Below are 22104 nucleotides of genomic sequence, written 5' to 3' on the forward strand. Positions count from 1 at the left end.
GCATACGTGTTCCCCCATCCTGGGCCCTTTTCTAGTATACGTGTCCCCCATCCTGGTCCGCTTTGGTATACGTGTCCACCATCCTGTGCCCCTTTCTGGCATACTTGTCCCCCCATTCTGGGACCCTTTCCGGTATACGTGTCGCCCCATCCGGGGCCCCTTTACGGCATACGTATCGCCCCATCCGGGGCCCCTTTACGGCATACGTATCGCCCCATCCGGGGCCCCTTTACGGCATATGTGTCCCCTCATCCTGGGCCCTGTTCCAGCATACGTGTCCCCCTATCCCAGGCCCCTTTCCTGCATACTTGTCCCCTATCCCGGGCCCTTTTCCGGCATACACGTCCCCCATCCCGGGACCCTTTCTGGCATACGTCAGGTCTCCTCCTCTCCTCTCATCAGTATTGTGCACCTGTCCTTCTCTTATGAGGCTGTGTGCCCACTATGCGTTTTTGATGCGGAATTTCCGCAGCAGAAACGCTTTAAAAACACTTGGTAATCCGTGCCCCATGATCACCAATGAAAATCTGCATGTTCTGTGCCGGTAAAATCCACAGCATGTCCATTATTTGTGCGTTTCTGCATGCAGATTTGAGGTCCCAATGCATTTGAAAACCGCAAGTCAAATCCTCATGTAAAAACGCATGCAAAATCCGCAAGCGTTTTTGACTGCCAAGAACATACAGATTTCTGCTTCATTTCTACATCGTGGGCACATAGCGTCCGGCTAGCGGGCATGAAGGTTTAGGCTATGTTTAGACGTGACGTCACCTACCGCTGCAGAAGTGAGCGGAGCGGGATTATCCCTTTAAGACACCATGCATTACTTCCTTTAACCCTCTCAGGGCCAAAATCGAGCCTGGCTGCAGCATTAAGAAGTGCTACCTGTGCCGCCGTTCCCCATCATGGATGCAGTGTAACGGGGGCAGTTCCCGACTTCTGATCCCCCCCGGATGCATTTTGCATAAGTTTACACGGTCATACTGGTACTAACTGGGCCTTAATGGGAACATTTTAGGTAATAAAAGCTGAGCTCTGATTGGTTGCAACGCATTATTCATTCAGTGCCGTCAGTCGTAGAAGAAAATGCCGCCACCGTGCCGGAGATGGCGGCGGCACGGACTCAGCCGGGGAGGCTTATATTGAACGGGGAGTCACGTACGTTGTAAAATCTGATGCAGCAGAGTTGGCAATAACATATATAATACAATAAAAATCAAATCTGGTGGAAAAAATGTGAAAAACTCCCCAAAAATCAGTCCGGATCGCTCCTGTCTCTCTACTGCCACCTAGCTGTGCAGTGGGGTAATACCACATTATCAGCAGACTGTCATCCAGTATGGCGGACGAGTGCTGTCAGTATGGAGGATATATGTCGTGTGGATTAATACGGAGCAGAAATTCTGTATTTTATCCCAGGTATCACAATCCATGATTGTGCCGCCATCTTTAGGGCAGGTCACAGAATAAAACACCTGGACATGAACGCGTCATAAATTTGTGCTTCACTGACAGCAAACAGAGATCCTAACATGATAAAGGAAGTCCAGGCATGCTGGGAGTTGTAGTTGTGCACGGGCGCTCCGCCCCTGTGTTAGCAGCCTCAGGTGTTGCATTGCAGCCTCACCTCCTCATTATATAAAGGGCGGCTCTCAGGGGGGTTTCTGCAGGCTTCTCTCAGGTTTTAGGTGTTGTAGAGTGGAAGAATGCCCCCAAAGAGGACCAGGAAGAAGCTGGCGTCCCGGCCTCGGGAGAGTGGAGATTCTGGGCTGGGGATGGTGGATCCTCTGCAGGAACAGAAGAATGAGAAGATCCGGCTCTTCATGCAGGACTTCATACAGCAAGGTGAGTGGTGGCCAAAATGGCTTTAAGGGGTCCTCCAGCTTCAACCCAGATGTGAACGCACAACTCTCCGCATGCTCTGTCCACAGGCTACGATGGGAGTTGTAGTTATAGATCTATTCCCCACTGATCTGCTCCAATGTGGCCACCAGCTGCATGGCTGATACCATGGGTGGGGTTCTGGCCACTAAGTGTAGAGTAGCCTGGATACATTGTACCTTATTCTCAGCAGTCTGTGCAGGGGTGGTCAGACGTCAGTAGGGGCCCCGGGCCCTCGGTCACCTATATGCTCCTATTTTCCTGTCTTATGCAGGGAAGGAGCGTAAGGCGGAGGTGATGAAGGAGCTGGAGGTTCTCTCCATGCTCCCAGACCAGATCCTGGAGGTGGAACTCCTGAAGATGCCGATGTCCGTACGACAGATGAAGGTTGCCGAGTACTACAGTGAGTCTGACACTGCCCAACAACATGGCGGTCACCCAGCTCTGCGAGGCTCCTGACTGGCTGTGAATAGGGGAGAGGGAGGATGGAGGCCGTACACATTAGCTCCCAGCTTTTCTATAAAATAACAGGCACTCTTCTACTGATCCAGGATGGGTTTCTGTATTCATAATTCTGCAGGCTTCAGAGCTGAAATCCTCTCATTACTTTCTGCTTGTATTCTGGAAAGTAGAATAGTGAGTGCAGCTCTGGAGTATAATAGTGACTGCATGGCACCAGCAGAAGTCCCACTTCTTATCTGTTTTTAGAGCTGATGGACATGGACAAGGCTGACACTGCTTCCCTTCTGAAGGTGAGGGGCATCCTGATACTTGTAGTTCTGTCTCTAGTGTTGGCTCCTTTATGGGCTGTTCTTTGCGTCTTCCTTGGTCGCAGGCTGACAGACTGGATGAAGAACTGCAAGAGGCCAAACTAGTAAGAAAGAACAGCAAGAAAGGTAAGTGTGTGTCTGGAGCTGGATGAGGTGGCTGTAGTGGTCAGGTTTCCGGCAGACTCTCTTCTCAGTTAAGGTCACCACGACTGTAGAACATGATCCTAAAGTGATGTCCACGAAGCAGAAGAACCGGACAGTGCAGAAGGTGAGCGCAGATGGTCCTCATTAATGGAGAAGCTTGGTGAGGGTACTGTCCAAAGGTCAACTACTACCAGTACCTGGATGGTGGTATCCAAATATTGCTGGAGGAACAGGACTCTGGAGCAATGGTGCAGAAGCCTTCACCAGGTCGTGCATCCCGCCATGTGATGACTCACGCTGCATCTAACTCTTCTCTCCTTTGTAGGTTGTAAAAAGTAAATCTCTTGTTTCACTGACTAATGATTCTGGGAAGAAAACGGCCTCTTTACCCAGGTAACTTCTGGGGGCTCCGCCGGGTTGACATTTGATCAAGACAACATCGGCCGTGCGTTAATTTACATCGCACTCCCAAAAACCTATGTATGTGGGATATTGGGGAGCAGAGGGGTAAATGCTGCTGACCCATCATGTTCAATTTATAGCAATGGCTTAATAACTGCCCCTGCCACTGGGGGGCGACAGGTGCAAATAAAGCTGTATGCACACTGCTGTAGTCAGTGGTGTAACTACAGTCCAAGGGGCCCCAGTGCAGAATTTGGACTGACCCCCAACCCCCTTGGCCTTGTGTTCCAGATCCAGTGAAGATGTGCATACCCTCATGTAACAATGTCCTCCATCCTGATGTAATGTCTCATCCTTGGCCCCTTCCTGGAATAATGTCACCCACCCTGGACCCCTTCTAGTAGTGATGTCTCAATCCTTGGGCCCCCTCCATTAATGGCTTCCCATCCTGGTATAATCTCTCCATCATTGGGCCCTTTCCTGGTATAATCTCTCTGTCCTTGGGCCCTTTCCTGGTATAATGTCCTTCCATCCTGGGCTTCTTCCATTAATAAAGTCCCTGTTCTTCTGCTCTTATCCAACAAATCTCTAAAAAATAAATGGTTTCCTCTTGCCTTCTCCTGCTCCCCCACAGATCGTCATCCTCCTGTATTGCTGGGGTAGAAACCGTCAGCTGACTTCAGCGAGCGACAGACAGCACATGTCACTGCCACGCGCCCCCAGTTCCTTGCGTGCTGATGTCCGCTGCCGGCCTCTGATTGGCCGGTGGTCTGTACTGTGGTGCAGGGATCTGGTAGGTCTCTGCACCACAATACATTTAAGCTTAACCTGCATCCTCTGACATCCAACTGAAATGGCTGTAGGCGAGCCCGGTCATGGCTTCTAAACAGTCACCACTAGAGGGAGCTGCCTGTATACAGCTTATAGTGAGTGGTGGGGAGCTCCCCCTAGTGGTGGCTAAAAGCAGTATTTATCTGAATATTAGGTTTCATGGAATTCTAATTTGATTCATTAGGTCGATATCTGCAACTCCATTAAATAAAGCTCCCAAGAAGATGATGTCCACTTCATCCTGCAGAACGTTATCCAGACCCTCCAAGTACATCGGACTTTATACCTTGAGTGGTTGCTCTCTGCAAATGTACGATGTAAATTCTTTTTCTTTTTTTCAGAAATGTGATCGCACCTTCTACCCGTGTCACAAGAAGCCGCACCGGCTTGTCAGTGAATGCCATCCCGACGCTACATGAAGGCCTTCCTCTTGTACAGATACCATTGGTGGATGGGCAGGTAATGTGGGGTACCCAGATCTTGCTGCAACTACAGAAATCCTAATGGTGCCATCCTGGTAGGTGCCCTATGCTTAGTCCATGTCCTTTGTCACAATTTTTCATCCTCTTATGAAGTTTGGAGTCTTGCACAAGTTTTTGGTATCAATGAATTTTAGGGAGCCCCCTCTCTGAGGTCTCCAGGGGTCCGCCTGCCCTCATCCTATAGTTTCTTCTTTCCTTGCAGACTTTATCATCTGCATATGACGACCTGGAGTCTCTGGACGTGGAGCTGCTGAGACAAGACACTGTACAGCACATACACACACTGGTGGTGAGCGGCTCTACATGGAGGCCTATACATAGAGCTCATGTATTCCTTCACTGGCTGCAGGCGGAAATGCCGACAATGAGGAATAGAGAGAAAGCTGGAGGCTTCTTGTACCATCAACTCAATCTGCTTTGTCTCCGCAGGGTCAGCTCACCACCCTGTGCACCAAAGCAACGCAGCATCTTGGGAGCTGCCAAGCGTGATGGAGACCTGGGAGCCGCGTCCTCAGGACAGTTTAATGTCTTATTTATGCAAATGACTTTGTAATTCTAATTAATAAAGCTATGAACTAATCTTGCGGTGTTGATCTGTGAGCAAGGGCTGGTAAGGAACAAGTGTTTGCTGCATTATACTCCAGAGCTGCACTCACTATTCTGCTGGTGCAGGCACTGTATACATACAGTAGTGTTCAAAATAACACCAGTGTTCAAAAACACGAGTTAAGAACAATCTTTCTACTAGTTATTTCCAGCATTGGGAACACTACACAGTTTTCTAATTCAAAACATGAAGAGAAATGTATATAATTTTTAACTACTTTACAGAAAAATAACAAAAAATGAACATTGGGCTGTTCTAAAAAAATGGCAGTGTCTGCATTCGTCTTTACAAACTCACAATAGTTCTCTTTTTTTTGAGGATTTAACATTCCTGTGAATCACTATCCTAATTAGTTGTTACCCACAGTTTGTTAGAACTGCTTCACATCTATGTTGCATAGAGTCAACCAACTTCTGCCAGTGTCAGCTGTTATTCCAGCCCAGGATGCTTAGATTACATCCCACAATTTCTTGGCATTTGTTGGCTTTATCAAAAACGTAGTTTGAGGTGTCACCCCACAAGTGTCCTATCAGATTAAGGTTTGAGGATTGGTCTGGTCACTCCAAAAAACAATTTTGTTGGACTGGAACAAAGATTTTGCTAGTTTCCTGGTGTGTTTAGGGTCGTTGTCTTGTTGAAACACCCCCCCCCTGCCCATGACGGCACCACTGAGAGAGGGGATCCACCATTCAAGGACAGGAAATTTACAGACAAAAGGGTGGTACCTCTCTCCCGCATTAGTTGGTTTCTTGTCCTTAATGGGATCCTACAGCTCATATAGGAGGCATACCTGTGGGGTGCCAGAAGATGGATGTTGTGGGATACCAGGCCCGGCCAGTCAGATTCAGGCAGTGGTGGTTCCCTGCTGCGGCTGGTGCGGTGCCCTGAAGCGCTATCGCTGGGGCCAGAGGCCTTTAGGGTGTGTGTGGTGGGGGGTTTCCAGACCAAGAGGATGGGGCCTGTTGGGGCCCGCTGAGACTTACTGTGCTGGACCCCCCTGGTTGCGGCAGGTGGGATCGCGGCGCTGCCCGGAGGCAATCTAAAAGACTTCTGGGCTGGCCGCGCGAGCGCCTCCTGATGACTCGACGCCGCAATGCATGACTGGGAAACCAGTCTGCACAGGCGTGAGCGTTCCCCCGCAGGTTCTGGAGGAGGAGGGGTGCAACAGACACCGCAGGCACTATGGGAGGGACTCCCAGTGCCTTAAGACAGCTGGAGGCGCCAGTAAATGCTTCTCTGAGGCTCTGGCATGCTGTCTGGGGAAATGAGTGACCAGGAGCTACTTGAGGGGCAAGAGCTGCATCCTCAGTCGCCACCGCCAACTCAGCGCAAGAAGAATCCGGAAGTGATGGGACACCAGGATCGTAACGGTGGTAGCGGGCGCTCCGGCAGATCGTCGCAGCACAGCAAAGGCTCCACTTCAGCATGTTCCAGGAGGACCCCGTCTACAAAAATGACTCCGTCTCCTGAGCCGGTACCCTCTCTTCCGTCTGGTTGATAAGTGATCTTCGTGAAAGTCCACTTTGTAACTCGGGCCTCCCTCTCTTTTTTTCTCTTATTAGGGAAGAAAGAGTACAGGAAAAACAAAGAATAGGATGTAACATACCTGGCGGCGTCCTTGCATAGTGGTCCATCTCCCACTGTGCAAGAGCGCGCACTTGATCTCCAGTCCAGTCTGCTAGCCTGGCTTCCCTCCATGCTGTCTGCTTGCCTCTGTTTCTGCTGCTTAAGGGCAGCGCCCGATCACTTCCTGCTTCTTGTAGCTGCTGCAGGCACACCCCTAATGCGTCATCAGCCTATTGCTGTCTGTCACCTGGTATTTAACCCAGCTCCTCCCTGGAATCCATGCCTGAGCATTGTGTTCTGTCAGTTGGCTTTCTGTCACTGATGTGCCTGGTCCTGTCTATGCTTCCTGCCTGGCGGAATATCGGTTCCCGTGTCTGAACTGTGTCCTGTCTGAACTATCTTCTAGCCTGTTGTCGTCTGCCTATCCTGGAGGCTGTATTTCCAGGCCAGTGTGAACACGCTCCTAGCCTGTTCTTTCCGCCTTCAAGGGGCCGCATACCTAGACCCGCTCCTGTATCTTGCTGCTGTGTCTGTTCTTGTCTGAATACTCTCCTAGCCTGTTACCTGTTTTTCTCTATGTCCGTACCTTCCCTTTTCCTGCAGAATCTGATCCCGTACCTAACTCCTACTCGTTGTCCCTGTACTCCCGTTTGTGAGTTGAGTCCACTCGCTACTTCATTTCAAGTATCCTGTGTGTACCTGGTTCTGCCTTTCCCTTCCAGTCTGTTCCGTGTGAACAGAGCCCTGTCCCCTCTGCTCTGCCTTGCTCACCGCTCTGGCGGTTCTTGCCTGCTCTGCCTTGCTCACCGCTCCTGCGGTTTCCGCTCTGCTCTGCCTTGCTCACCGCTCCTGCGGTTTCCGCTCTGCTCTGACCCTTTGCTCGCTGCTCCGGCAGTCTCGCTCTGCTCTGACCCTTTGCTCGCTGCTCCGGCAGTCTCGCTCTGCTCTGACCCATTACTCGCTGCTCCGGCAGTCTCGCTCTGCTCTGACCCTTTGCTCGCTGCTCCGGCAGTCTCGCTCTGCTCTGACCCTTTGCTCGCTGCTCCGGCAGTCTCGCTCTGCTCTGACCCTTTGCTCGCTGCTCCGGCAGTCTCGCTCTGCTCTGACCCTTTGCTCGCTGCTCCGGCAGTCTCGCTCTGCTCTGACCCTTTGCTCGCTGCTCCGGCAGTCTCGCTCTGCTCTGACCCTTTGCTCGCTGCTCCGGCAGTCTCGCTCTGCTCTGACCCTTTGCTCGCTGCTCCGGCAGTCTCGCTCTGCTTTGACCCTTTGCTCGCTGCTTCGGCAGTCTCTCTCTGCTCTGACCCTTTGCTCACTGCTCCAGCAGTCTCGCTCTGCTCTGACCCTTTTCTCGCTGCTCCAGCAGTCTCGCTCTGCTCTGACCCTTTTCTCGCTGCTCCGGCAGTCTCGCTCTGCTCTGACCCTTTGCTCGCTGCTCCGGCAGTCTCGCTCTGCTCTGACCCTATGCTCGCTGCTTCGGCAGTCTCGTCCTGCTCCTCTCTCGCTCACCGCTCCAGGTGGCCTTGTCCTGCTCTTCTCTCGCTCACCACTCCAGGCGGTCTCGTCTTGTTCTGCTCTTGCTCGCCGCTCTGGGCAGCCTCACTCTGCTGTTTGTCCACCGCATCTGCGGTTCTGTTCCTCAGTCCCAGTCTGTACTGGGTCCTATCCACTCGGTGCTCAAACCTGTCGTACCTGCCAGTACCTCCCTGCCTGCATACCAGTCGTGCTTACCAACATCCGCCAGTCTGCATACCAGCCGTGTCTGCCTATACCCAGCAGTCTGTGTGCCAGCCTAACCTGCCTGTTCCTGTATTCCCCTGTGTGGGTCAACAGCCGTGTCCGGGGTCTGTCCTGGAGTAGCACCTGGTCCCTCTGCTCGGTTCCTCCTTGGTGTACTGGTGTCATATGCCGTCATGCGACCCTGGTCGGATCGGGTGGATACTTAGTTACGCCCCTCCAGGCATTCACTCTCCAGCACGGTCCAGTGGAATCACTACATATACACGCACACGCCACTCAGCCCGGGCGTGTGCATTACAGCATGCTCAGGCCATGGTTCCCGTTGAGCCCCACGGCCTTCGCTCTCTGAGATGTTTTCCAGCGAATACGTGCATCTAGAAGAAATTATTATTTTTTTTTGCTACTAGCTGAGTTCCAGGGGAATTACGCACCCGTCCAGGTGGAGCTTTCTGCACCCGTTCCAGCTGATCCGCCACGGTATTATGGAGATCCAAGACAGAGTCGTGCATTTGTGGAGCAATGCATGCTACACTTCAAGTTCTACCCTCTTTGTTTTCCCACCGATCGGGCTAAGGTGGGATTCATGATGTCTTACCTAGCGGGTGATGCCTTGAAATGGATCACCCCCCTATGGGATGCACAGGATCCTATCGTCCTGGAAATAATGGCCTTCCTGGTGGCCTTTCTAATGGTCTTCGATGACCCTAATCCGGAGGCTCCTGCTGAAGCTTCACTTCCCAATAACCCGGAGCAGCCCCGTTGGGTAATGTGTGTGGGTAGCGCACTAGTCCTCCTGCCCGAAGAGACTACTGCCCACCCAGAATCCACACAGGATGACTACGCTCTCCGGAATACTTCTCCCAACCTCAAGAGGCAGTCCAGACGTGCTAGGCGTAGAAGCAAGCCATCACGCTAGGGTCTGTCCTCCCAAAGACCTCCTGACCCCAAACTTGAAGTCCCTGCTGAAGCTTCACTTCCCAGTATCCCGGAGCAGCCCCGACGGGTAATGTGCGTGGGTAGCGCACCAGTTCTCCTGCCCGAAGAGACTGCTGCCCACCCAGAATCCACACAGGAGGACTTCCTGCACCCGGTATCTGATGCTTCACCCACTTTAACCGGTGAGCCTGTCCAAGGGTACTCTGAAGCAGTGATTACCTCCGAGTCTGTGCATCTCTACTACCTGGCGGAGGACCCCCTGTTGCTTCCTTAATCCTCCGGGATACCACCTGATGACAAATGGAGAGAGACTTCCCTACACCCGGTACCCGATACTTCGTCCGCTCCGTCCTGTGAGCCTGACAATGGGTACCTCAAAGCGGTAGTTAACCCCGAGTCTCTACACCCCTCCGACCAGGCGGAGGACCTCCAGTTGTCTCCAGAACCCTTCGGGGTGCTACCTGGTAGCAAATGGACAGAGTCTTCCCTATACTCTGTACCTGATACCTCGCCCGCTTCGTCCAGTGAGTCCGACCTAGTGTACTCCGAAGCAGAGGTTATCCCCAAGTCTCTGCACCCCTCCGACCAGGCGGAGGACCTCCAGTTGTCTCCTGAACCCTTCGGGGTGCTACCTGATAGCGAATGGACAGAGACTCTCCTATACTCGGTGCCTGATACCTCGGCCGCTTCTTCCAGTGAGTCCGACCTAGTGTACTCCGAAGCAGAGGTTGTCCCCGAGTCTCTACACCCCTCCGACCAGGCGGAGGACCTCCAGTTATCTCCTGAACCCTTCGGGGTGCTACCTGATAGCGAATGGACAGGGACTCTCCTATACTCGGTACCTGATACCTCGCCCGCTTCTTCCAGCGAGTCCGACCTAGTGTACTCCGAAGCAGAGGTTACCCCCAAGTCTCTGCACTTTTCCGACCCTGCGGAGGACCCCCAGTTGTTTCCTGAATCCTCCGGGGTACCACCAGATAACAAAGAGACAGTGACTTTTCTACACCTTGTACCTGATACCTCGCCCATTTCATCCTGTGAGCTTGACAAGATGTACCCCGAAGCAGAGGTTACCCCCGAGTCTCTGCACCCCTCCAACCCAGCGGAGGACTTCCAGTTGTCTCCTGAACCCTCTGGGGTGCTACCTGATAATAAGTGGAGAGAGACTTCCTTGTGTGCTGTTCCTGGTACTTCACCCGTTTCGTCTGTTGCTGAGGATGGCTGGATAGGAGGTAGCATCCTAGCTACCCAGATTAGACCAGTTTTGTCTCTTCCTGTGGACAGTAGAAGTAATCTCCTTGAAGAGAAGGATTGGCCCTCAAATTCCCTGCGGAAGATTCTGGCAGGCCTGAAGAAGAGGGGGTGTAAGGGGGGGGTACTGTAACATACCTGGCGGCGTCCTTGCATAGTGGTCCATCTCCCACTGTGCAAGAGCGCGCACTTGATCTCCAGTACAGTCTGCTAGCCTGGCTTCTCTCCATGCTGTCTGCTTGCCTGTGTTTCTGCTGCTTAAGGGCGGCGCCCGATCACTTCCTACTTCTTGTAGCTGCTGCTGACACACCCCTAATGCGTCATAAGCCTATTGCTGTCTGTCACCTGGTATTTAACCCAGCTCCTCCCTGGAATCCATGCCTGAGCATTGTGTTCTGTCAGTAGGCTTTCTGTCACTGATGTGCCAGGTCCTATCTATGCTTCCTGCCTTGCGGTATCAGTTCCCGTGTCTGAACTGTGTCCTGTCTGAACTATCTTCTAGCCTGTTGTCTTCTGCCTATCCTGGAGGCTGTATTTCCAGGCCAGTGTGAACACGCTCCTAGCCTGTTCTTTCCGCCTTCTAGGGGCCGCATACCTAGACCCGCTCCTGTATCTTGCTGCTGTGTCTGTTCTTGTCTGAATACTCTCCTAGCCTGTTACCTGTTTTTCTCTATGTCCGTACCTTCCCTTTTCCTGCAGAATCTGATCCCGTACCTAACTCCTACTCGTTGTCCCTGTACTCCCGTTTTTGAGTTTAGAGTCCACTCGCTACTTCATTGCAAGTATCCTGTGTGTACCTGGTTCTGCCTTTCCCTTCCAGTCTGTTCCGTGTGAACAGAGCCCTGTCCCCTCTGCTCTGCCTTGCTCACTGCTCCGGCGGTTCTTGCCCGCTCTGCTTTGCTCACCGCTCCTGTGGTTCTCGCTCTGCTCTGACCCTTTGCTCGCTGCTCCGGCAGTCTCGCTCTGCTCTGACCCTTTGCTCGCTGCTCCGGCAGTCTCGCTCTGCTCTGACCCTTTGCTTGCTGCTCCGGCAGTCTCGCTCTGCTCTGACCCTTTGCTTGCTGCTCCGGCAGTCTGGCTCTGCTCTGACCCTTAGCTCACTGCTCCGGCAGTCTCGCTCTGCTCTGACCCTTTGCTTGCTGCTCCGGCAGTCTCGCTCTGCTTTGACCCTTTGCTCGCTGCTTCGGCAGTCTCTCTCTGCTCTGACCCTTTGCTCGCTGCTTCGGCAGTCTCTCTCTGCTCTGACCCTTTGCTCGCTGCTCCGGCAGTCTCCCTCTGCTCTGACCCTTTGCTCACTGCTCCGGCAGTCTCGCTCTGCTCTGACCCTTTGCTCGCTGCTCCGGCAGTCTCCCTCTGCTCTGACCCTTTGCTCGCTGCTCCGGCAGTCTCGCTCTGCTCTGACCCTTTGCTCGCTGCTTCGGCAGTCTCGTCCTGCTCCTCTCTCGCTCACCGCTCCAGGCGGCCTTGTCCTGCTCTTCTCTCGCTCACCGCTCCAGGCGGTCTCGTCTTGTTCTGCTCTTGCTCGCCGCTCTGGGCGTCCTCCCTCTGCTGTGTTTGTCCACCGCATCTGCGGTTCTGTTCCTGAGTCCCAGTCTGTACTGGGTCCTATCCACTCAGTGCTCCAACCTGTCGTACCTGCCAGTACCTCCCTGCCTGCATACCAGTCGTGCTTACCAGCATCCGCCAGTCTGCATACCAGCCGTGTCTGCCTATACCCAGCAGTCTGTGTGCCAGCCTAACCTGCCTGTTCCTGTATTCCCCTGTGTGGGTCAACAGCCGTGTCCGGGGTCTGTCCTGGAGTAGCACCTGGTCCCTCTGCTCGGTTCCTCCTTGGTGCACTGGCGTCGTATGCCGTCATGCGACCCTGGTCGGATCGGGTGGATACTTAGTTACGCCCCTCCAGGCATTCACTCTCCGGCACGGTCCAGTGGAATCACTACATATACACGCACATGCCACTCAGCCCGGGCGCGTGCATTACATAGGACCTGTGCACTATGCACGGAAGTCTTACCCGCTACTTGGGAGAAGAGTCTCTGCAGCTCCTGTATTGAGCAAACCATATGCGAGGAATCTCCGAAAATTGCCTCAGAACTTAGATACCTGATAAAGTCGCAGGTTGAAGATACCATTAAGTCCCTTCGGGGGGGTAGAAAACTTAAAAAAACAAAAACATATCCCCCGAGTCCGGGTCTAGCAGCTCTGAGAACGGCGGAGATTCGGACACGTCCGTTTCTTCATCATCTTCTTCCTCGTCTACAGATAGGGGAGGACGGAGCTGTTTCCCTATCGAGGAAACAGCCTCATTAAGGCCGTCAGGTCCACCATTGGGTTAGCAGATCCCCGGCCCAAGAGATCTATCCAGGACGTAATGTTAAGCGGTCTAGAACAAAAAAGAGGAGATCTTTTCCACTTAATGAGCAAGTTCACTCTTTAATTAAAGAGTGGATAAGACCGGAGAGGAAGGGCCTCCTTTCCTCAAAAAGGAAGTACCTGTTCGATGACCCTGCGTGTTCCTTTTGGAAGAAAGCGCCAAAACTGGACATCGCGATTGCCAAAGCCTCAAAGAAGTTCTCCCTCCCATTTGAGGACATGGGCGTCTTAAAAGACCCCATGGATAAAAAAGCAGACACCTTCCTAAAGGGTTCCTGGGAAGCCGCTGGGGGGGGGGGTAAAAACCTGCGGTAGCTGCCACATCTAAGGCCAGGTCATTAATGGTCTGGTTAGACCAGCTTGAAACGCAACTGCGACAGAAAACATCTAGAGACACAATACTAGAAACCATCCATGTAATGAAAGGAGCAGCGGCTTCCCTAGATGACGCCTCGGCGGACTCCGTCAGATAGGAGCTAGGGCGATAGGGCTCGCTAACGCGGCCAGACGAGCCCTCTGGCTTAAATGTTGGCCCGGGGATCTACAAACAAAATCAAGATTTTGTTCCATCCCCTCTGAGGGCGAATTTCTATTTGGGCCCACCCTTGATGACATCTTAGAGAAAGCGGGGGACAATAAAAAGCAGGTCCCTATCCTGTCTAACACTACTTATGCTTACGGGAAGCCTTTTCGGAGCAAAAGGTTTATCCGCAAAAAGCCCCCTAAAGAGCAGGATAAGTGGGAGGACAGGAGAAGGAAAACCAAAGGGTTCCTATTCAACAAACCCCACAACGATAGCAGAAAGCCCTCCCAATGAGAATTGGCCCCAGGTGTAGGGAAGGCTATCAGATTTTCTCCCAGCCTGGGAAACAATATCCAACAGCTCATGGATTCTGAGCCTAATACAATCAGGCCTGAAATTCCAGTTCCTCTCATTTCCACAGCCAAACTTTGTTTTAACCCCCAAAAGGTCCTCAAACGAGGAGCAACTGGCCTTAGAACAAGAAATCCGGGGACAGGTAGGGAAAGCGGTCCTTCAGGAGGTCCAGAAGGGAGAGGAAGGCGAAGGCTTCTACTCTCCGTTATTCCTAAGAAGAAAAAAACAGATGGGACTTACAGGACGATTATAAATTTATAAAAGTTGAACAAGCATTTGAAGGTCGAAGCCTTCAAAATGGAGACAATAAAATCATCAGTAAAAATGCTGTTTCCCGATTGTTTCATGGCTGTTCTGAATTTAAAAGACTCCTATTATCATGTCCCAATACACAAAGATTACCAGAAGTTCCTCAGAGTAGGAGTTCCCATAAGTGGAGAGGTCAAACGCTATCAATATACGGCCCTCCCATAGCCCCAAGGGTATTCACCAAAGTTATTGCGGAGGTGATGGCACATCTAAGAGAACAGAACACCCTAGTCGTTCCATACCTGGACGACTTTCTGGTAATAGGCAGTTCCTTCCTAAACTGCAGAACCCATCTGAAAAAGGTCATGGATTCCTTGACACACTTAGGATGGCTTTTGAATCTGAAAAATTCCAAAACAGAACCATGCCAGTGTCGCGCCCCCGGGGCCGTGGGGTACTCAGCACCGGGCCTTCAGAAGCTTGGGGGGTTTCACGGTGGCTGGCCCGGTCCGTGGCCCAGGATGGACAACTGAAAATAGGGGAATGTATATTGGGATAATAGGTTTGTAAATGTTCGTGACGCCACGTGTGGTGTCTGGTGAGGATCACCAGCACTGCAGCAGTCCACTGAGGCCGGTGTTGTGGCAGCTTAGATGGTATCGCTCCCCACAGGTGGAGCAGGGCCTCAGGGCAGCATAGGAGGGGGGATGCAGAACAGAGGGGACCCAGCCGGGTCAGAGCAAGAATAGGAGCACACACGAAAGTCACTTCAGTACCTTTTACTGATGGAAATGCCTGCACATCATGGAGCACTGTAGGGTGAGGGGTGCACGTCCGGATTCTCCCCAGTGAGCGGGTGTAGGGCCTCCTGTTTCTTGCCTCTCTGTAGTAAGTTTCTGACCTGCCTGGAGCTAGGCCTAACTTGGTTTCTGTTCTGCACTTGCTGACTTGGTGATAGGGCCTTCTGTTGGAGATCACTCTCCCTATTCTCTGGGGTCTCCGTGATTCCTGGCCCTGGTACGTATCAGCTTTTGGTGATCCTGGGACATGTAGTTCGCCAGGGATTCCGTTTGTTTTCTACTGGTTATGAAGATCCACGTAGACTCGGACCCGGTGTCCGGTATATGCTTCTGGGGTGAGCTTGTAAAGCTCCTCTGCCCCCTATGTTACTCTCTTCCACTTGCCTTCGGCCCGGCTCGGGCCCTCACTAGGCTACACACACTGCAGCCGGGACGCTGCTCTATCCTGAGCTCTGTGAGTTCTAGTCTGGACTCACTCTACAGACTATACTGAACTCTTTCTGCAGGAACTGCTGAATCACTGAGCTGCCTAGCGGAGGTGTGTGTATGCTGTGGGGGCCTCTTGTGGAGAAATCCGGTAATGCACCCCTCTAGGATCTGTGATACCAAGCGCAGCTGGGCACCACACCAGATACAGGAATACCTAGGCATCATGTTGGATTCAAAAAGACAAGAGTGTCATCTCCCCACAGGGAAAATTCACAAAATCATAGACCAAATATCGCGTGCAAGGACCCGCCCATCTATGTCCCTACGGAAAGCCATGTCCCTTCTAGGCTCCCTGACGGCATGTTTCCCAATGGGCCCAAATACACAACTGGGCCCTGCAGTGGGAAATCCTAAAGGCAGAAAAATTCCTAAAAGGGCATTTAGAAGGGCAGCTAACGCTATCTGCAGAAACCACACTTTCCCTAGAGTGGTGGGGGAAGATAGATAATCTAACCCGGGGTATTCCATGGACAATCCCTATACCTCAAATTCTGACCACAGACGCAAGCCCCGGGGGCTGGGGGGCTCACCTCAACAATCTTGTAGCTCAGGGGGTCTGGACAGAACATCTGAAGCCAGTTTCCTCAAACATGAAGTAGCTTCTAGCAGTAGAGTGGGCACTCTGGGAATTCATACACACACTACAAGGCCACCACGTGAGGGTGTTCTCAGACAACCAAGTAGTAGCGTACCTGAACCACCAGGGGGGTACCCAGTCCCATTCTCTGATGCAGGCAACAGAGGTCATCTTTCATTTAGCCGAGGAAAACTTACAATCCCTATCGACCCTACACATAAAAGGGATAGAAAATTGCACCGCAGACTTCCTGAGTCGGACACAGCTAAAGCAGGGCGAATGGGAGTTAAATCAGTCAGTTTTTCATCAGATTGTACAAATGTGGGGACGTCCTTCCATAGACCTGTTCGCCAACAGTCGGAACAAGAAAACACACTCATTCTGCTCTCTAGACCCCAAAGGAAACCCCATAGCTTTAGATGCCTTTATGATCCCATGGAGTCACCCTCTAGCTTACGCTTTTCCTCCGACCGCCCTGATTCCAGTTGTTCTGAGGAAAATCAGGGAAGAGAAAGTGAGAGTAATCTTGATAGCCCCCTTCTGGTCAAAGAGGGCGTGGTTTTCGTGGCTGAGGATGATGTCAATCTCCGACCCATGGGTTCTTCCGGAGCTTCCGGACCTTCTTTCACAGGGTCCAGTACTTCATCCTCAGGCTAATGTGGCACCCCAGTGGTCCGGTTGCCATAGTGGCATTGCCTCCCTCAAAAGAGATAATGCCATGCCTGGAAGCAAGCAGGGGTCCCCTAGTCAGGTATACTAAACATGCAACACTGTCCTGGCTCCAGACCAGCAAGGGGAGTTTCTCCCCTTGGCAACTGGTATCTGGGGGCGGGGTTAGTTAGTCTTAGTGTGAGGAGTTGAAGAGAGGACGTCGAGGAGAGAGGAGGTGGGGAGTTAAGCTGCACGGCAGCTCACCCCAGAAGCATCAGCACAGAAGAACCGGACACCGGAGTCCAAGGTTGTGGGGCACTCAAGGCCCAGCCGCAGAAACCGGAGGGCAGGAGACTGCAGGTCTCCTGGCCCCATCAGACGCTCGGAGGCTCAGCAGCACATAGGGCCCAGCACCGCCACGAGGGAGTGACGCGCCAGCAAGGCCCGAGCTGCCTGCCATACGGGTGAGCACGGAAACGTTACACTCAGGGACGAGGGCCACCGCACAGCTACAAGCAGCAGGGCCAAAGAGTTTAGTGGAAAGGGAAGGCCTCCAACTTCATCTGGCAAGGAGGATTCTTTACTTGCTTCCAGGCTGCCTGGACTTCCACTTCTAGCCAGTACCCTAGTCCCGGCTTGTTTAATCAGCGCCAGTAAAGACCCTGGGACTGCACTTCCTTGACTCTGTGTTTCTTGCTGCACCATCAACCCATGCACTACAACGACCAGCACAACCTGCAACATCATCTACACTGCCCTGGAGCTAGCTCTTCCTGTGGAGAGCCACACCATCCCTGCTGCAGTAACATCAGCTTCAGAGGACTGCTCCGCAGCGGCGGCTCCCTTTAGCCACATTCCACACGTGGCGTCACGAACTCTATAAAAACTCTATAAATCCCCTATATATAATCCCTTTTATTGACCGCCCTGGGTCACGGACCGGGTCTCCGCCACTGTGACATTCCCCCAGCATCCACCGGCCCGGCACCGGGTACCCCACGGCCCAGGGGGCGCGTCAACTTGGCGTCACGAACAGGATTCACGAAGCCCGGTATAACCGGGTCCTGTGTGCCATAGACTTTATTGAACTGTGTTATCACGTCATTTGCCGCCCGCTGAGGGGGAAGAAAGAAGCCCCGATCCGGAACCGCCAGGTAAGAGATCCTTCCGCCTACAGAGCAGCATACTGGTATGTCAGCAGACGCCCAGGACCTGACTGAGGTTCACTAGGGGGGAGGAAGATGCCCAACATGGAGGAGGGTTCAGCCGCAGGCTCGGCCGCTGCCACTGTGATGCCGTTATCAGTGCCGTACATACCGGGGGCAGCGTGGTTGCCCCAGTACTCAGGGGAGTCGCACACCCTGAACGACTTTGAGGAAAGACTGCACAGTTTGTTTAAAGTATACCCCCTGTCTGAGGAGCAAAAAGTCAGCATCCTCATAGGCTAGCTAATCGGTGCAGCCCAGAGAGAGGTGAAGTCCTGGCCGGGCTGAGACAAAGGCACTGTCAAGGAAATACTGGCCCGATTGAAGGATACCTTTGACACCCGCACTGCAGCAGAAATTAAAATGAAGTTTTACGGGTGCAAACAAAGGATGCAGGACAGTGTACGGGACTATGCTCTAAACCTGCAGAAGGCGCTGCGGGCCATCAAACAGGTAGACCCCGACAGTGTGCGAGAAGAGGACAGATTGCTAACTGAGCAGTTTATTGAGGGGCTCCAGTCCAGCGCTCACAGGACACAGCTGCGCATTATGGCTCTGCAAAACCCCGATCTGGACTTTGCTAAATTTAAAGACAGAGCCATCCGGTGCTGCGGGAATCAACACCAGGAGGCGCTGCATCCCACCGGCGCCCAGCTATCACATACCACCAGGAGGTGGCATCCTTTTCCCCAGAACCTGTGGAGGCTGACGCGCAGACTCTGGACATTGACCCGTCTGCCGACCTGCGCCTTCAGGTCCAGGAGCTGACCAAAAGTGTGGCTGCGTTAACCAAAACCGTGCAGGCCCTGCAAGTGTCTCCCCAGGAAAAGATCCAGCTAGCTTCCAGTCCAGATGACGTCCCATGGCGACGACAGAAGAGAATTCCACTGATCAGAGGGAGGAACAGCGATCGCTACGACCTGGACGGACAACCCATCTGCCGCTGCTGTCAAAAGGCGGGACACTACGCAAGATTCTGCAATTTAAACGGGCAACACCTGGGGCAGAGGGCGAACCCCCAGGAGTAAGACAACCAGGCCCACAAAGCTGGCGAGACAAGTACGTGGGAGGACGACCGGTCCTACCCATCGTGCTTGATGGCATCTCGATGAACGCACTGCTGGACACTGGATCCCAGGTGACCATGATGCCATATATCCTTTATAAACAATACTGGACTGATTCAGACATTACCCACAGTCCAGATGAACTTCTTAACATCTATGCCAGCAATAGTCAGCCCTTGCCTCAGGTGGGGTATAAAGAGGTGACCATAAAAGTTGGCAAAGTAGAATTGCCATCACAAGGAATGATTATTGTTGATATTGATTGAAAGTCATCCCATGATAACCTTAGGCACTAATGTGATAGAAAATTGTCTTGGAGAAATTATTGTTTTGTTACAACAGGTCACAGAGACTGCCAGTTCCAGTCAGCAGCGGGTTCTGCAGAAGGAGATCAGAGCCCTGATGAGAAGACAACAGGTAGAGCTGTCTGGTGGAGAAGTCGGCAGTGTCAGGATGAGTGATCCGTTCCCCATTGCAATGCCCCCTAGGAGTGAAATGTTGATATCGTGTCGGGCAGCAATTGGTCTCAGGGGTCAAGATTATCAGGCCCTGGTAGAACCCGTGTACTCTGATAATAGGCCCACCATCTTGACAGCCAGGGGGGTAGTCGATGTCCGCAAGGGGAGAGTACCGATACGCATCCTGAATTGTGGGGAGAAAGAGGTCCATTTACCCCGGTATGCTACCCTTGCTAAGTTATTCACTGTCAGTAACAACTCAATAAAGGCAGTGGAACCCTTGCCTCCATCCAAACCGGCGGAGGATAACGGCTCCAAGGGGCAGATGGAGGATTGGTGTCAGAAGCTACAAGTGGGCACTGACTCCACCCCTTTACACCAAAAGCATGGAGTATACTGGGTGGTCCAAGAGTATGAGCGGGTCTTCAGTAAATACCCATTAGACTTTGGGCAGGTAAAAGGGGTCCAACATCATATCCCCACAGGAGATCATCCACCCATTAAAGAGAGGTACCGGCCTGTACCTCCAGCTCACTATCAATGTGCCAAAGGGATGTTATGGGAGATGAAGGAGGCTGGGGTGATCAGAGATAGTTGTAGCCCCTGGGCAGCTCCATTAGTTCTCGTGAGAAAGAAGGATGGTACAATGAGGATGTGTGTTGACTACAGGCAGATTAACCGCATTACACATAAGGATGCCTACCCATTACCCAGGATTGAGGAGTCACTAGCTGCATTAAGATCAGCTAATTATTTCTCCACTTTGGATCTCACCAGTGGGTATTGGCAGGCTCCTGTGGCAGAGGCGGACAAATAAAAGACCGCATTTACAACACCAATGGGCCTCAGCGAGTTCAACTGCATGCCATTCGGGCTCTGCAACACCCCAGGAACCTTCCAGCGGTTAATGGAGTGCTGCCTAGGACACAAGAACTTCGAAACTGTCCTGCTGTACCTGGACGACGTAATTGTCTACTCGAAGACATATGAAGACCACCTGGAGCACCTGGCCGAGGTGTTTGAAGCCCTATCTGGCCTGAAGGTAAAGCCATCCAAATGTCACCTGTTGAAGCCCAAGGTGCAGTACCTAGGTCATGTGGGAAGCGCTGAAGGTGTAGCGCCAGACCCTGAAAAAGTCACCGTAATCAAGGACTGGCCAAGACCCTCCACTATCAAGGAAGTGCGGCAGTTCCTCGGGCTGGTAGGCTACTACAGGAGATTTATCAAGGGTTTCACCAAGATAGCAGCACCCATGCAGGACCTCCTGGTAGGCCAGTCCAAGAAGGCCAAGAACCCGAAACCTCCGTTCAAATGGGGTAAACCAGAAGACGAATCTTTCACCCGACTGAAGATGGCTCTGACCGGAGACGAAGTCCTGGCCTACCCCGACTATGGCCAACCCTTTATACTTCATACAGATGCCAGCAACGTGGGATTAGGAGCGGTGCTGTCCCAGGTACAGAAAGGCAGATAGAGAGTGATTGCCTACGCCAGCAGGAAGTTCCATCCTACGGAAAGGAACCCCGACAACTACAGTTCCTTCATGTTGGAGTTTCTCGCCATAGTCTGAGCTGCAACAGAGCGCTTCAAGCACTATCTCGCCTCCTCCAAATTTACAGTCTTCACAGATAACAACCCACTGACGCACCTGGAGACTGCGAAGCTTGGTGCCCTAGAGCAACGATGGATGGCCCGACTGTCTAACTACGAGTTTACCATCAAGTATCGGGCGGGGCATAAAAATGCAAATGCTGATGCGCTGTCCAGGATGCCCAACCTGCCAGATGGGGGAGAAGACCCGGAAGAGCTGGAGGAGATAGAGATACCTGCTTTCCATCGTCATGGGGTAACCCAGTGCTCCCACTGTGTAAGGGACAAGAGCTCCGCCAACAGAGAGGCCACGTTCAACCCATTGCCCCACCATGGATGGGCAGAAACGCAGGATAGCAACCCGGCTGTCCGCCTAGTCAAGGAGTTGCTGACACAAGCTGATTCGCACCCTGATCTAGATGCTCCACAGGAAACCAAACAGTTGTGGAAGGAGAAGGGTAAACTGTTCATCTACAAAGGAAAGCTGTGTTGAAGAAGCATCAACTCCCGGACACACGAACTGGTCTGGCAGGTGGTAGTCCTGAGGCGGGATGCGTCAATGGTCTTAGAAGCGTACCACGATGGAGCAGGTCACTTTGGGTGGAAGAAGTTGGAAGTCCCGCTACGTGAGCGATTCTACTGGTCTGGCATGAGGAAAGCAATCGAGAGATGGTGTCGAGAATGTGGTCCATGCAACCTGAGATGAAAAGACCGTGACAGCCAGAGGGCTCCCCTGCAGCCCATCATCACCAAACAGCCACTAGAACTGGTAGCCTTGGATCACGTGAAGCTAGCCCCAAGCTGGTCAGGCTATGTCTACGCTCTCACCATAGTAGACCACTACTCCCGGTTCTTGGTAGTAGTGCCAGTGAAAGACCAGACGGCTCAGACGGCAGCCAAAGTGTTCCAACAGCACTTTTGTCGACCGCACGGTTACCCTGAACGAGTGCTTACCGACCAAGGTCCAGCCTTTGAAGCAGAGGTGTTCCAGGAATTCTGTAACTTGTACGGCTGCAAGAAAATAAGGATGACGCCGTATCATCCCCAGACCAACGGATTGTGTGAGAAGATGAACCAGGTGGTAATAGACCTGTGGAAGACGTTGCCCCTTGAAGAACGTAGACTGTGGCCAGAGAAGTTACCAGATTTGGTGGACCTATA

General features: G+C 52.5%; 1 protein-coding gene across 1 annotated transcript; it reads left to right on the forward strand.

The window, feature by feature from the left end:
- Positions 1 to 1706: 1706 nt before the first annotated feature.
- Positions 1707 to 4999, forward strand: LOC141175923 (borealin-2-like). Its single transcript, XM_073659920.1, has 10 exons — positions 1707 to 1845; positions 2156 to 2284; positions 2590 to 2633; positions 2717 to 2777; positions 2846 to 2919; positions 3121 to 3188; positions 4213 to 4296; positions 4370 to 4487; positions 4713 to 4799; positions 4940 to 4999. Exons 1-10 carry the CDS (start codon positions 1707 to 1709, stop codon positions 4997 to 4999), a joined length of 864 nt encoding a protein of 287 aa, XP_073516021.1.
- The last annotated feature ends 17105 nt before the right edge of the window (positions 5000 to 22104 follow it).

Source organism: Phyllobates terribilis, unplaced genomic scaffold, assembly GCF_046119375.1.
Source record: "Phyllobates terribilis strain yellow unplaced genomic scaffold, ASM4611937v1 Scaffold_14__1_contigs__length_39327217, whole genome shotgun sequence".
NCBI lineage: Eukaryota > Metazoa > Chordata > Amphibia > Anura > Dendrobatidae > Phyllobates > Phyllobates terribilis.